Raw genomic sequence first — 11,493 nt, forward strand, 5'->3', positions numbered from 1 at the left:
ACCCTTTAGGGGAAAATTGATATTTAATGAAATAGAAGACTTTCAAACATTCCTGATGAAAAGACCAGAACTGAATAGAAAATTTGACATTTAAACAGAAGATTCAAGAGAAGCATAAAAAAGTAAACATGAAAGAGTAATCATGAGGGACTTAATTAAGTTAAACTGTTTACATTCCTATATGAGAAGATGATACATATAATCATAAAATCTTTATCATTATTAGAGCAATTTTACAGAGTCTGAATAGACAGAGGGCATGGGTGTGAGTCAGTTATGTTGGGATGATCTCCAAAAAGAATGTAGGTGAGAAAAGCAGATGCTCTGGGAGAAGAAGGAAAGGAGTGGTAGAATGGGGGCAAATTTTCTCACATAAAGAAGGAGTGCGAGGAAGAGACTTTATAGTGGAAGGGAAAATGGGGTGGTGGCAGCAGGCAATGCTTGAACCTCGCTCCTTGGAATTGGTTCAAGGGGGGAAGACTACACACACACACACACACACACACACACACACACATACCACTCTCAGTTGGATGTAGAAATCTATCCTATCCAACAGGGAAGGGCAAAGAGGGAATAATAAGGGAGAAAGTATTCATTAGAAACAAGACATTCTTTTGAGGAGGGACAGGATAAAACCAGAGACATGAGGTTAAACAGAGGGAAATGGGATGGAGGGAAACGCACAGTTAGTGATCATAACTGTGAATGTGAATTGGATGACCTAGCCCATAGAATGGAAGCAGATGGCAAAATGGATTAGAAACCAGAATCCAACAATATTTTATGCGCAAGAGACACATTTGGGACAAAAAGACACACAAAGGGTTGAGATGAAGGGTGGAATAGAGTCTGAGGTGAAGAGGGCAAGGATAGCAATCATGATCTCAGAAAAAGTAAAAGCAAAAATAGACCTAATTGAAAGAGATAATTAAGAAAGCTATGTTTAGTTAAAAAGTGCCATAGACAAAGAAGTAATCTAAAAAGATTTCACAGCAAGGTCCTCTGATGAAAGGCCTCATCTCTCAGATACACAATGAACTAAGTCAAATTGTTAAAAAGTAGTAAGAGCAATTTCCCAATTGATAAATAGTCAAAGAATATGAACGGGCAGCTTTAGAAGAAGAAATCCCAGCTATCTAGAGTTAAAGGAAAAAATGCTCCAAGTCCCTAATGATTGGAGGAATGTGAATTAAAACAACCCTGAGGTAGCACCTGACACCCACCAGAAAAGCCAAATGCTGGATGGGATGAGGGAAAATAGATACATGAATGAATTGTTGGTGCAGTAGGGAACTGGCCCAAGCATTTTGGAGAATGATGTGGAACTGTGCCCAAAGGGCTATAAAGCTATACATCGCCTTTGACCCAGCAATAACACTACTAGGTCCAGATCCCAGAGAGATCAAAGAAAAAGGAAAAATATCTATATATACAAAAATTTGGGGGCAGCTCTTTTTGTGGTGGCTAAGAATTGGAAATCAAAGGGATGCCCAGCAGTTGGGGAATGGCTGAACAAATTCTGGCATATGATTGTGACGGAATACTCCTGTGCTGTGGGAAAGGATGAGGGCTAGTTTCAGAAAAACCTGGCAAGATCTGTATGTACAGAGTGAAATGAGAAAAATCAGGAGACTACTATGCACAACAACAACGCTGTTGTAATGATAATAAACTGGAAAAAATTTCAGCAAACTCTTTTTAGAAAAAGATTCCAAAGAATAAGAAGGAGGACGGGGAAGAGGAGACGGAGGGGGAAGAGGAGGAGGAGGAGGGGGGGGAGGAGAAGGAGAAGGAGGAGGAGAAGAGGGAGGAGGAGAGGGAGAAGGAGGAGAGGGAGGAGGAGGAGGAGGAGGGGGAGGAGAAGGAGAAGGAGGAGGAGGGGGGGAGGAGGGGGAGAAGGAGGAGGAGAGGGAGGGGGAGGAGGAGGGGGAAGTGGAGGGGGAGGAGGAGGAGGAGAAGAAGAAGAAGAAGGAGAAGAAGATATCAGGAGAACAGGAAGAGCAGGCAACAAGTGTAGACAACTCTTTCAAGTGGTTTGGTTGAGACAAGGAGGAGATAAAGGATGAGGGGAGGAGGGGCACAAGAAATAAGAACAGGGGAAGGGTTTTCCTGAATGGAGGAGGTGTGGGTGTCTGGAGGCAGCAGAGTGAAGATCTGCTGATGCTCACTAGGTGTTCCTGGACAAGTCACTTCCTGAGTCTCAGTGTCTCCCTTTGTAAAATTATGATAATACTGCACCTGCCAGGGATGCTAGGGCCTCTACTGCAGTAATGTCTGCTAAGAAGAAGTATTCACTTTTCTGTTCTGGGGCCCAAGAATGATTCTGGCAGTGTTTCAGGGACTCTCCGGGCTCCTAGTTTCATGGCCTCTGCCCTAGTGCATCTTTTAAACCAATTAGGTCCTTATCAAAACTGTGCTGCTGGAAGGGAAGAAGTGGACCAGAAAGAGGCCAGGTCCCAGAGGCAGAGAGCCAGCTGACGTGACTTCAGAGTGGGTGGGGCATGGGTCTGGCCATCAGGGAATCTGGACACGGGTCTCTGGACACTGGCCAGGCACCAGCTTATCAAACTGTTGCCATCACTGTGCACCCAACCAACTTCTGTCCCTGAACAAGGGTCCATTGATCACATTCCCTTAATGGCCAGGCTGACAACTCTGTGGCTTCTTAGCTCAGCAAACTGAGGGCCACCTCTTGAAATTCCTCCTTTAATCAGAATCTTCATGATGGAATGTTAACTGAAATACCCTTCCCCTTCCCTGGCTCTGAAGGTCAGGAGAAATATTGGGCCTGGATGAATGGATCTGGAAATTAACCACAAAGAAATGGTCATTGAACCATGGGAACTTGGGAGATTGCCAAGAAAAATAGTAAAGGAGAAGAAATGGGGACTGAGGACAGAACCTTGGGGGACACCTAGAGTTGGCAGGCATGGCCTAGATGGAGAGCCAGCAAAAGAGATGGAGAGATAGTGGTCATGCAGGTAGGAGGGGAGGCAGAAGAGAGCAGTGTTAGGAAAATCCAGAGAAGAGATACAAGGATCCAGGAGAGAGTGACCAGCAGAGCCAAATGTTGCAGAGGTCAAGGATGGAGAAAGGGTTAGGAGAGTTAACATTGAAGAGGTCCTTGTGAACATTAGAGTAGTCTTGGTTCAATGATGAAGTCTGAAGGCAGATTATAAAGGCATGGGGGGAGAGGAGAGAGAGAGAGAGAGAGAGAGAGAGAGAGAGAGAGAGAGAGAGAGAGAGAGAGAGAGAGGAAGAGAGAGATGGAGAGAGAGAGAGGATAATGAGTGCTGGAAAAGTTGTGGGGAAAGCTGGATACTTGGAAACAGGAGACCTAAAATGGAACCTAGCCCCTGCCACTAGTGTAAAGTATGTGGTGCCATGGACAGAGCTGGGGTTTGGGAAGCAGAAGACATGGGTTTGAATCCTGGATCACTAATGACTCGGGCAAGAAATCACTTTTACTTTCCTCCGTTTCAGTTTCCCCATTTGTGAAGTGAGGAAGCTGGACTAGATGGCTTTGGAGGAGCCTACCAGCTCTAAAGCTGTAATCCTGTGACTAGAAGATAGATGAGGTTGTTTTTTCCAGTGTCACATTTTGTGCTGCTATGAGTTAATTCCTGTCCTGCCAGCTGGGTGGAGCTGAAGCCACCAGACCTGTAATTGGGGACATTTCTGTCCCCCAATCAGATGAGTGGTTTGGCCACCCACCACCATCTTGGCCCTGCGATAGAAGGGTCCAGGCCAAAAGGGCCCTGCAGGGGTGGGGGTGTGGCCAGGACCATCAAAGGGGTGGAGTACCCACAAAGCAACAATATCTTCTAGGAAGCATATAACTGCTTTTTGGGGCCAAAGTCCCCATAGCAAACTATTAAAAACTGAGTGTCCCAGAGACACGACCTCATCTTCTCTCTGTCTGTCTGTCTGTCTGTCTCTCTCTCTCTCTCTCTCTCTGGCCTCACGATGCAGGGAAGGTTTGCTTTGTTCCTGGTGGGACTCTATTTCCACATTGCAGATGGTGTCATCCCAGGTAACCCCCTCCAAGGGGCTTCCCTAATAGAAAGGGACCAGGGAGAGGGTCCTACTCAATGATGCTGGTCCAGGAGGTGGCACTGAGATGGATCTGGGGGCACCTACCAAAGATGGAGAGGATATGTGGTTAGTGGCTATTAAAGGAAAGTGGGGACCTATTGGCCCTCAGGAATGGGGGAGCCCAAGGTGATGTGAATATTCAGAGATGCCTTGGATATCTGCTGAAGGGTAAAGGTGCTTTGGAAAACAGTTATGGGCCTCAGTTTCCTCTGGTGGGGGCAGGGGCAGACTTAGTATGGCATGGTGGAAAGTGTGCTCTGTTTAGAGTCTGAGGGATCCAAGTCTCTGCATAAACTTGAGTAAGTCTGACCTCAGTTTATTCATCGATGAGGCAGAAGGTGTAGACACATGGCCTCAGCCCTAGCTCTAGCAGCCTAGAGTCTCCAAGGCTCCTTCTTGCTCTAAAGTACACCCTTGATCTGATTTTTAGTGGTTTGAGTGACCAGGGCCCAGAGGTCCTGGGAGTGAGGGATAGGGATGTACCCTCCACCCCCTGAGCTCCCTGGTGCTGTGCCCATAGAAGCAGAAGAGAATCCCAGTTTCTGGAACCAGCAGGCAAGAACTGCCCTCCAGGCAGCCAAGCAGCTACAACCCATCCAGACCTCAGCCAAGAACCTTATCATCTTCTTGGGGGATGGTGAGTGTGGCAGCTGATATGAATCTTCCCCTCCGAACCCCCACCCCAGCCCAGCCCCAACACAAGCAGCCAGCAGCCAGACTTTCCCAGAATGCCCACAGTAGCCCAGATAGACCACTTGTCCTGACAGTGAGGTCACTTTCCCACACAAACTATACTCTGAGACCTTCTCCCTCTAGCTCCAGCCCCGCTCCCTGGTGCCTGCTGGATTCAGGTTATGTTTGCCCTGAGACTCAAACTAGGATGGGCTGAGTCCTAAATTGAGTCTTGGCTGTACACAGGGATGGGAGTGCCCACTATAACGGCCACCCGGATACTCAGAGAAAATCTGAATGGAAATCTTGAAACCCCACTGTCTATGGATGGGTTCCCTTATGTGGCTCTGTCCAAGGTACCTCATAGAGGAGGGGGTGAGAGAAAACCCTTGGTCAGTAGAGCACTAGCCTATAAGTCAGGAAAGGATCCAATCCTCCCTCAAACACCTGTGACTTTTGTGACCCAGAGTAGATTACCTCAGGCTTCGTTACAGGAAAAGAGCCTTGGTGGGGATGTTGATGGAGCCCTCCTGGGAAATGTAGAAGGAAAGAAGGAAAGAGGGTTTGGGGATGGGTAAGCTGGGAGCCCTAGAAATGTTCATGTGGCCAGACTCCATCTATGATGAGGGACCTGCCGAAGGGAGGGTGGTCCCTGCTCTGCTGGGCATGGAGACCAAGGATGAAGGCCTGGGGTCTCCTCTGCCAGCTAGCTAACCAGCTGTCATCCGCACAGACATACAGTGTGGACAGGCAGGTCCCCGACAGTGCCGCGACTGCCACTGCCTACCTCTGTGGGGTGAAGGGCAACTACAGAACCATTGGAGTCAGTGCTGCTGCCCGCTATAACGAGTGCAACACCACCTGGGGCAATGAGGTTTTCTCAGTGCTGAAGCGAGCCAAGGAAGCAGGTGAGCTGGGGAGCAGTGGTCAGGAGGCAGCTCCTCACCTGCCTCTCCCAAGTCATCTCTCCTCCTGTTTCCCTGCCTCAGTCAAAGGCACTGCCAGCATCCTCAGCTCCTCACTCTTCCTCCCCCCTACACTCCCTCTTCTCCACTCCCACAGTCCCACCCCAGCCTGGGCTCTCATCACCTCTTATCTGACTATTGCGGCAACCTCCTATTCCTTCTTTGGCTGCCAGCCTCTCCTCCCTCCAAAGCATCCCTGACACAGCTGCCAACACAGTGAGGATGAGAATACGTAGCCAGGGTGCATATAGAGCCTCGAGGCTTCAACCCTGGAAGGTGGGTGCTGTTATCATCCTCACTTTACAGATGAGGAAACTGAGGCAAATAGAAGTTAAGTGACTTCCCAGTTCCTTCCCAAGTGACTACACAGTTAGTAAGTGTCTGAGACTGGATTTGAATTCAGGTCTTCCTAACTCCAAGTCCAATGCTGTATTCACTGAGCCACCTGGGTGCCTAAAGCACATGTCTGCCCTGTTGCTCCCCTGCTCTACTGACTTCCTAGGCTTCTAGGATGAATGTGAACTCTTCTTGGCATGGAAAGCCCTTCACAGTTGGGCCCTAGCCTACCTTTCTAACTATGTTTTTCCCCATGCACCTCCTCTTATATAGACCATTGTCTAGCCAAACTCTTGGGTGCTGTACTCTAAACTCTGCCCTTCATCTCCCACCTCCATGCCTTTGGCTGTCACCCAGGCCTCCCTTCCAACTCTTCGAGTTCCAAATTTCCTTAAAGTTCAGCTTGGGTGATATTTATAGAGAGCCCCTTCTTATTCCCCAATTGTGGACTCTCTTAACCATGTCTAGATGGATCTCTTTACCTGTTGTCTTCCTATGCAGCCCACCCCTCAATAAAATGTAGTTTTTGGAAGGTGGGAACCACATTTTCATTTTGTCTGTGGAGGAAAGGTGGCCCTGGGGTCTGAGCTTGGGCTTTCAATCCCTCAGGGAAGTCAGTGGGAGTGGTGACCACCACCCGGGTGCAGCATGCTTCACCCTCCGGGACATATGCCCACGTGGTAAACCGCGAATGGTACTCAGATGCTAACATGCCTGCTGAGGCCCTGGAAAGTGGCTGCAAGGATATTGCTTCCCAGCTGGTTTCCAATGTGGACATTGATGTAAGTTCACCAGGGCAGAAGTTTGGGGAATTCCTGGGAGGCCACAGTCAAGGGATTTGGAGAGAAAGGGCTGAAGTTGCAAAGGGACAGATTTAGTTTGACCTATGGGAAAAGCTGCTGACAATGGCAGCTTTAGGTGACAGGTCTCTGTCCCAGGAGGCCAGGCTTCCTTGGTTGTATGACATCTCATTGTGGGAAGTCAAGGAAGAAAGTCTTATTCAGGCAAAATTTGATTTGCTGCCTCTTGGCCCCCTTCTACCTCTGAAATGCTGAGATTCTTGGAGGAGGTGAGGATCAACATGGGAATGACACTTGTATGAGGAGTCTCCTTGTACCCTTCTATCTCAGTTTCCCATTTGTGATGAAAAGCCAGGGATACCTACTAAGGTTCTCTGGAAAGAGAGTCCATGTGGGTCACTGGAGAACTTGAAGGGATAGGGAGGAATCAATGGAAAACCTGCCACTGAGGTAGGGAAATGCAGGGAATGATAGAACAGAGAATGCTAAGAATAAATGGCCTTGCAGGGTTGGGCAGGTGAGTCAGACATTGGGACTTGAGCTGCAGAAAGAGAAGGGCTGCTCCCAGAGACCTAGAACCCACTCTGGTCTGTGACACTCTCCCCATTTCCTCCCAGGTGATCCTGGGTGGGGGCCGCAAGTACATGTTTCCAGAAGGAACCCCTGATCCGGAGTACCCAAACCTTAGCAGTGAGGATGGAATTAGGAAGGACGGTGAGGACCTCGTCCAGAAGTGGCTAGACCGCGCACCGGTAGGTGATGCTGTTATTTGCTGATGGAGGTTGAGTGGAGAGAAGTTCCAAGAGGGGGAGAGGCTTGTCAAGGCTCCCAGAGCTAGAGGAGGGGACAGCCAAGGCTGATGGAGGTTGTATTTCTCAGGGTGGCAGATATGTGTGGAATCGTGAACAGCTACTGAATGCAACAGAGGACCCCACAGTGACTCGTATCATGGGTAACAAGACACAATTGCCTTCCTCTCCCCTACCACCTGCCTAGCATCCTATAGTCTGTTTGAAGCTCTTGACTGGGCCCTCTTTGCTTATAGATAATTGACATGTTATATCTGACCTAGCAATGCCCAAGTTGGGAAAATACAGAACTCTTTGGAGCATACGTTTGTGCAGTGGTCTTAGTGTCTGATGTCTGAAATGAGATCTGTTTCTCCAAGGCCTCTTTGAACCTGGAGACACTAAATATGAGATACAACGCAACACTTCTGAAGACCCCTCCTTGAGGGAGATGACCCAGGCTGCCATCCAAATACTCAGCCAAAATTCCAAAGGCTACTACCTCTTTGTGGAAGGTAATTTGGGGTCAGCTCAGGTCTGAGAGACTCCTGGCATGATTATATGAGGCTGCTACTGAAACTGTGAAGGAAGGAGGATGGAAAGCAGTCATACATCAAAGGCTAGAGAGGAACGCTGAATCCAACTCACCCAACCCCTTATGTTATAGATGAGGAAACTGGAGAGCAGGGAAGTTAAGGGACTTGGTCAAAGTCACCCTGAGAAATAAGCAAAATAGACCAAGGGCCATGGATGGGAAGAGATGGAAGGCTGCCAATGGGTGGTCAGAGGATTGCTTTTTGGAACAGAGGCTGACCTTATTATATGTTTTCATTTAGGAGGCCGAATTGACCATGGCCACCACGATACCACCGCATACCTGGCCTTGACTGATGCTATCATGTTTGACATGTCTATTGATAAGGCCACTCAGATGACTGGTGAAAAGGATACTTTGATTGTTGTCACTGCAGACCACTCCCACGTCTTCTCCTTCGGTGGCTACACCTACAGAGGCACCTCCATCTTTGGTAAAGAACTGTGAGGGTGGAAAGAGAGGGCATCCACCCTCAGATTACAGGTTTCCCATTTCATCCATCATTGTCCAGCAGCCTAAAATCAACGTGGCCCCAGATGCCTAGCAGGGGGAGCCCTCTGGAGCAAAATCTGCCCTTGGTCTTTCTCTATCATCTCTTCTTGGGTCTCTTTCCTCAGGACTGGCTCCCAGCAAGGCCCAAGATGGAAAAGCATATACTTCCATCTTATATGGAAACGGACCTGGCTATAGCCAGGTGAATGGTAGTAGACCAGATGTCAACGACAGTATCAGTGGTGAGAATGGGAGCCAAGGACACAGGGAAACTGGGAGGCAGTGGGAGCCCAAGCTAATCTGGGAGGAGGAGGTGTTGGCTCTAGGCTTCTTGTCCTGAGAGAGGCCAAGAGAGTTCTATTCCATTTCATTCCACAAGCATTTGTTAAACAGCTGCTGTGTGCCAGGAACTGCCCTACGTACTGGGCTACAAAGACAAAACCAAGCAGCCCCTGCCTTTTGGCTCTTTTGTTCTACTGAAATGGGAAGGGGGAAGAGAGCTCATATCCACTCAGATATCCACCCACTTAAGAAATTATGTGGTGTTCATGACGTGTCAGGCCCTGGGACTCCAAAGACAAAAAAGTGAAAGTCCTTGCCCTCCAAGAGCTTCCATTCTGCTGGGTGGGGAGGGAGGACAAGAAATGCACAGTTTTTACAAAGTAAAGGTATTTGGAGATGAGGAGGGTGCTGCCAATGGGGAGATCAGAAAAAGCCTCACATTCAAGAGGGTCCTGGAGCTGAGCTTTGAGTGCAAGGCAAGGCACTACGGTGGTCAGAGCTCTGGGCATCTCAGTTCATATTTTGGCTACTTTCTATCTGTGTGACCTTGGGCAAGTGGCTTCTTCCTAGGCCTCGGTTTCCTCCTCTGCAAAATGAGGGGTGTGGATCAGATGGTCTTTCAGATCCCCTTTACCTCAAAAGCTGTGATCCCTGGGATGGCAGAGGGGGCCTCAGTACTTCTTACAGAATCAATTATGTTCCCCTCACGTTCTTCCCTTTCTCATGGTTCCTCAGAGGAAGTGTCCTATAAGCAACAGTCAGCTGTGCCCTTGGCGTCAGAGACTCATGGCGGGGAAGACGTGGCCATCTTTGCCAGAGGTCCCCAGGCCCACCTATTCCATGGCGTGCAGGAGCAGACCTATGTAGCTCATGTGATGGCCTTTGCTGGCTGCCTGGAGCCCTATCAGGACTGTGGGCTCTCAGCCCCAGATGGCAGCTCCCAGACATCGGGATCCTTCCTGCTGCTGATCCTTTCCTGGCCTTTCCTGCTCTTAGCAGTTCAGCACTGATCTGGGACCAGCTAACTCCCAGCCACCATCCCTTCCTCCACCTTCCAGTGGCTTCCTTGGGGTTGCTGGCTGTGTCACTATAGGAATTACCCCATGGGCTCCTAACATACTCTCACCAGGGACACGACAACTGCCAACAAATAAATTAAGAATCAAATCCCTGAATCAAGACTGTTCTTCTTACTGAAGTGCGCCCCCACCCCTGTCCCCAGTATTGGGAACCTTCTCCTCTGCCTCTACTGTTAAATGGCAACTTGGGGTGAATTCCCCTGTTAATCTTCTGCTAGCTTCCTGCTTCAAGGCTTCTCCTCAGATGGGCCAGAGAGGGCACAGGACATCTCCATGTTTTCCTTTAACAGGGGGCCAAGGTGGTGTATGGAAAGGATTCCAGACATTGAGGCAGAATGTCCCTGGGGTACCAACTCACCCCTCCAACAGCTCTGGTCAGAATGTTCTGTTTTGTAAGGACATTTTTATTGATATCCTTTGTTTTCACACCATCTACATTATGCGATGTAGGTCCTCCTCCTCCCCTTCCACAGAGCAATCATACTGAGCAAAGGATCAAACAGAGAGGTAACCAACACCCCAAAAGTGTCTGACATCATCTTCAGTGTTCTATTCCCATAGTCCTCTGCAAGAAAGGAAAGGAGGTACCTTCCCATAGCTCTTCTTTGGGGCCAGTTTCATAGCATTCAATTTCAAATGCCTTTATTTGTCATTTTTTGTCATTATATTTACACTGTTGGAATCATTCTTATATTGTTCTGCTGGTTCTGCTCCCTTCACTTTGCATCAGTTCACATACATCTTCCCATGATTCTCTGCACTCATTGGATTTCTCGTTTCTTAGAGTTGCAGTCATGTCTCATCTTACTCATGTGCGAAATGTGTATAGCCATTTCCAATAAAGGTGCATTTACTTTGTTTCCGACTCTTTACTACTAAAACAAATGTTACTAGAAATATTTCTGTGTGAAGGGGGTCTTTCTTTTTATCATTGACCTCCTTGTGTCACATGCCTAGCAGAGGGTTCACGGGGTCAAATACAGATGTTAATCACTTAACATAATTCCAAGGTGCTTTTTAGAACAGTGTGATCAATTCTGAGCTTCACTAACAATGCATTAGTGCGCTCATCTTTCCACAACCTCCCTGACACTGACTCTTTCCCTCCTTTGGAGTCTTCACCAATTTCCTGAGTATGACATAAAAGCTCAGAGGTACTTTGGTTTGGATTTCTTGTATTATTAGGACTTGGAGCATACTTTCACATAGTTGCTAATAATTTACAATTTTCCTTTTTAGAACTGTTGTTCCTTTTGGGGCCACTCTTAAGACACACCTCTGAAGCCCTGGTGGCTTGAGCACCTGGCCACCTCCATTAGGCAGCTCAATCCCTGAGACCCCAGTTACCCCCAGTTACCCAAATACCAGCTGTCACCAATTCCTTAC

The 11,493-nt window shown here is 48.3% G+C and overlaps 1 protein-coding gene across 1 annotated transcript; it reads left to right on the forward strand.

Annotated features, from left to right (window-relative positions):
- Nucleotides 1-3,969: 3,969 nt before the first annotated feature.
- LOC118857159 (intestinal-type alkaline phosphatase 1-like) lies at nucleotides 3,970-10,038 on the forward strand. The gene is made up of 11 exons (XM_036767802.1): nucleotides 3,970-4,036; nucleotides 4,619-4,735; nucleotides 5,017-5,126; nucleotides 5,504-5,678; nucleotides 6,681-6,853; nucleotides 7,489-7,623; nucleotides 7,751-7,823; nucleotides 8,040-8,174; nucleotides 8,496-8,687; nucleotides 8,872-8,988; nucleotides 9,764-10,038. The coding sequence occupies exons 1-11, from the start codon at nucleotides 3,970-3,972 to the stop codon at nucleotides 10,036-10,038; spliced, it is 1,569 nt and encodes a 522-aa protein (XP_036623697.1).
- The last annotated feature ends 1,455 nt before the right edge of the window (nucleotides 10,039-11,493 follow it).

Source organism: Trichosurus vulpecula, chromosome 7 (assembly GCF_011100635.1).
Source record: "Trichosurus vulpecula isolate mTriVul1 chromosome 7, mTriVul1.pri, whole genome shotgun sequence".
Lineage (NCBI taxonomy): Eukaryota > Metazoa > Chordata > Mammalia > Diprotodontia > Phalangeridae > Trichosurus > Trichosurus vulpecula.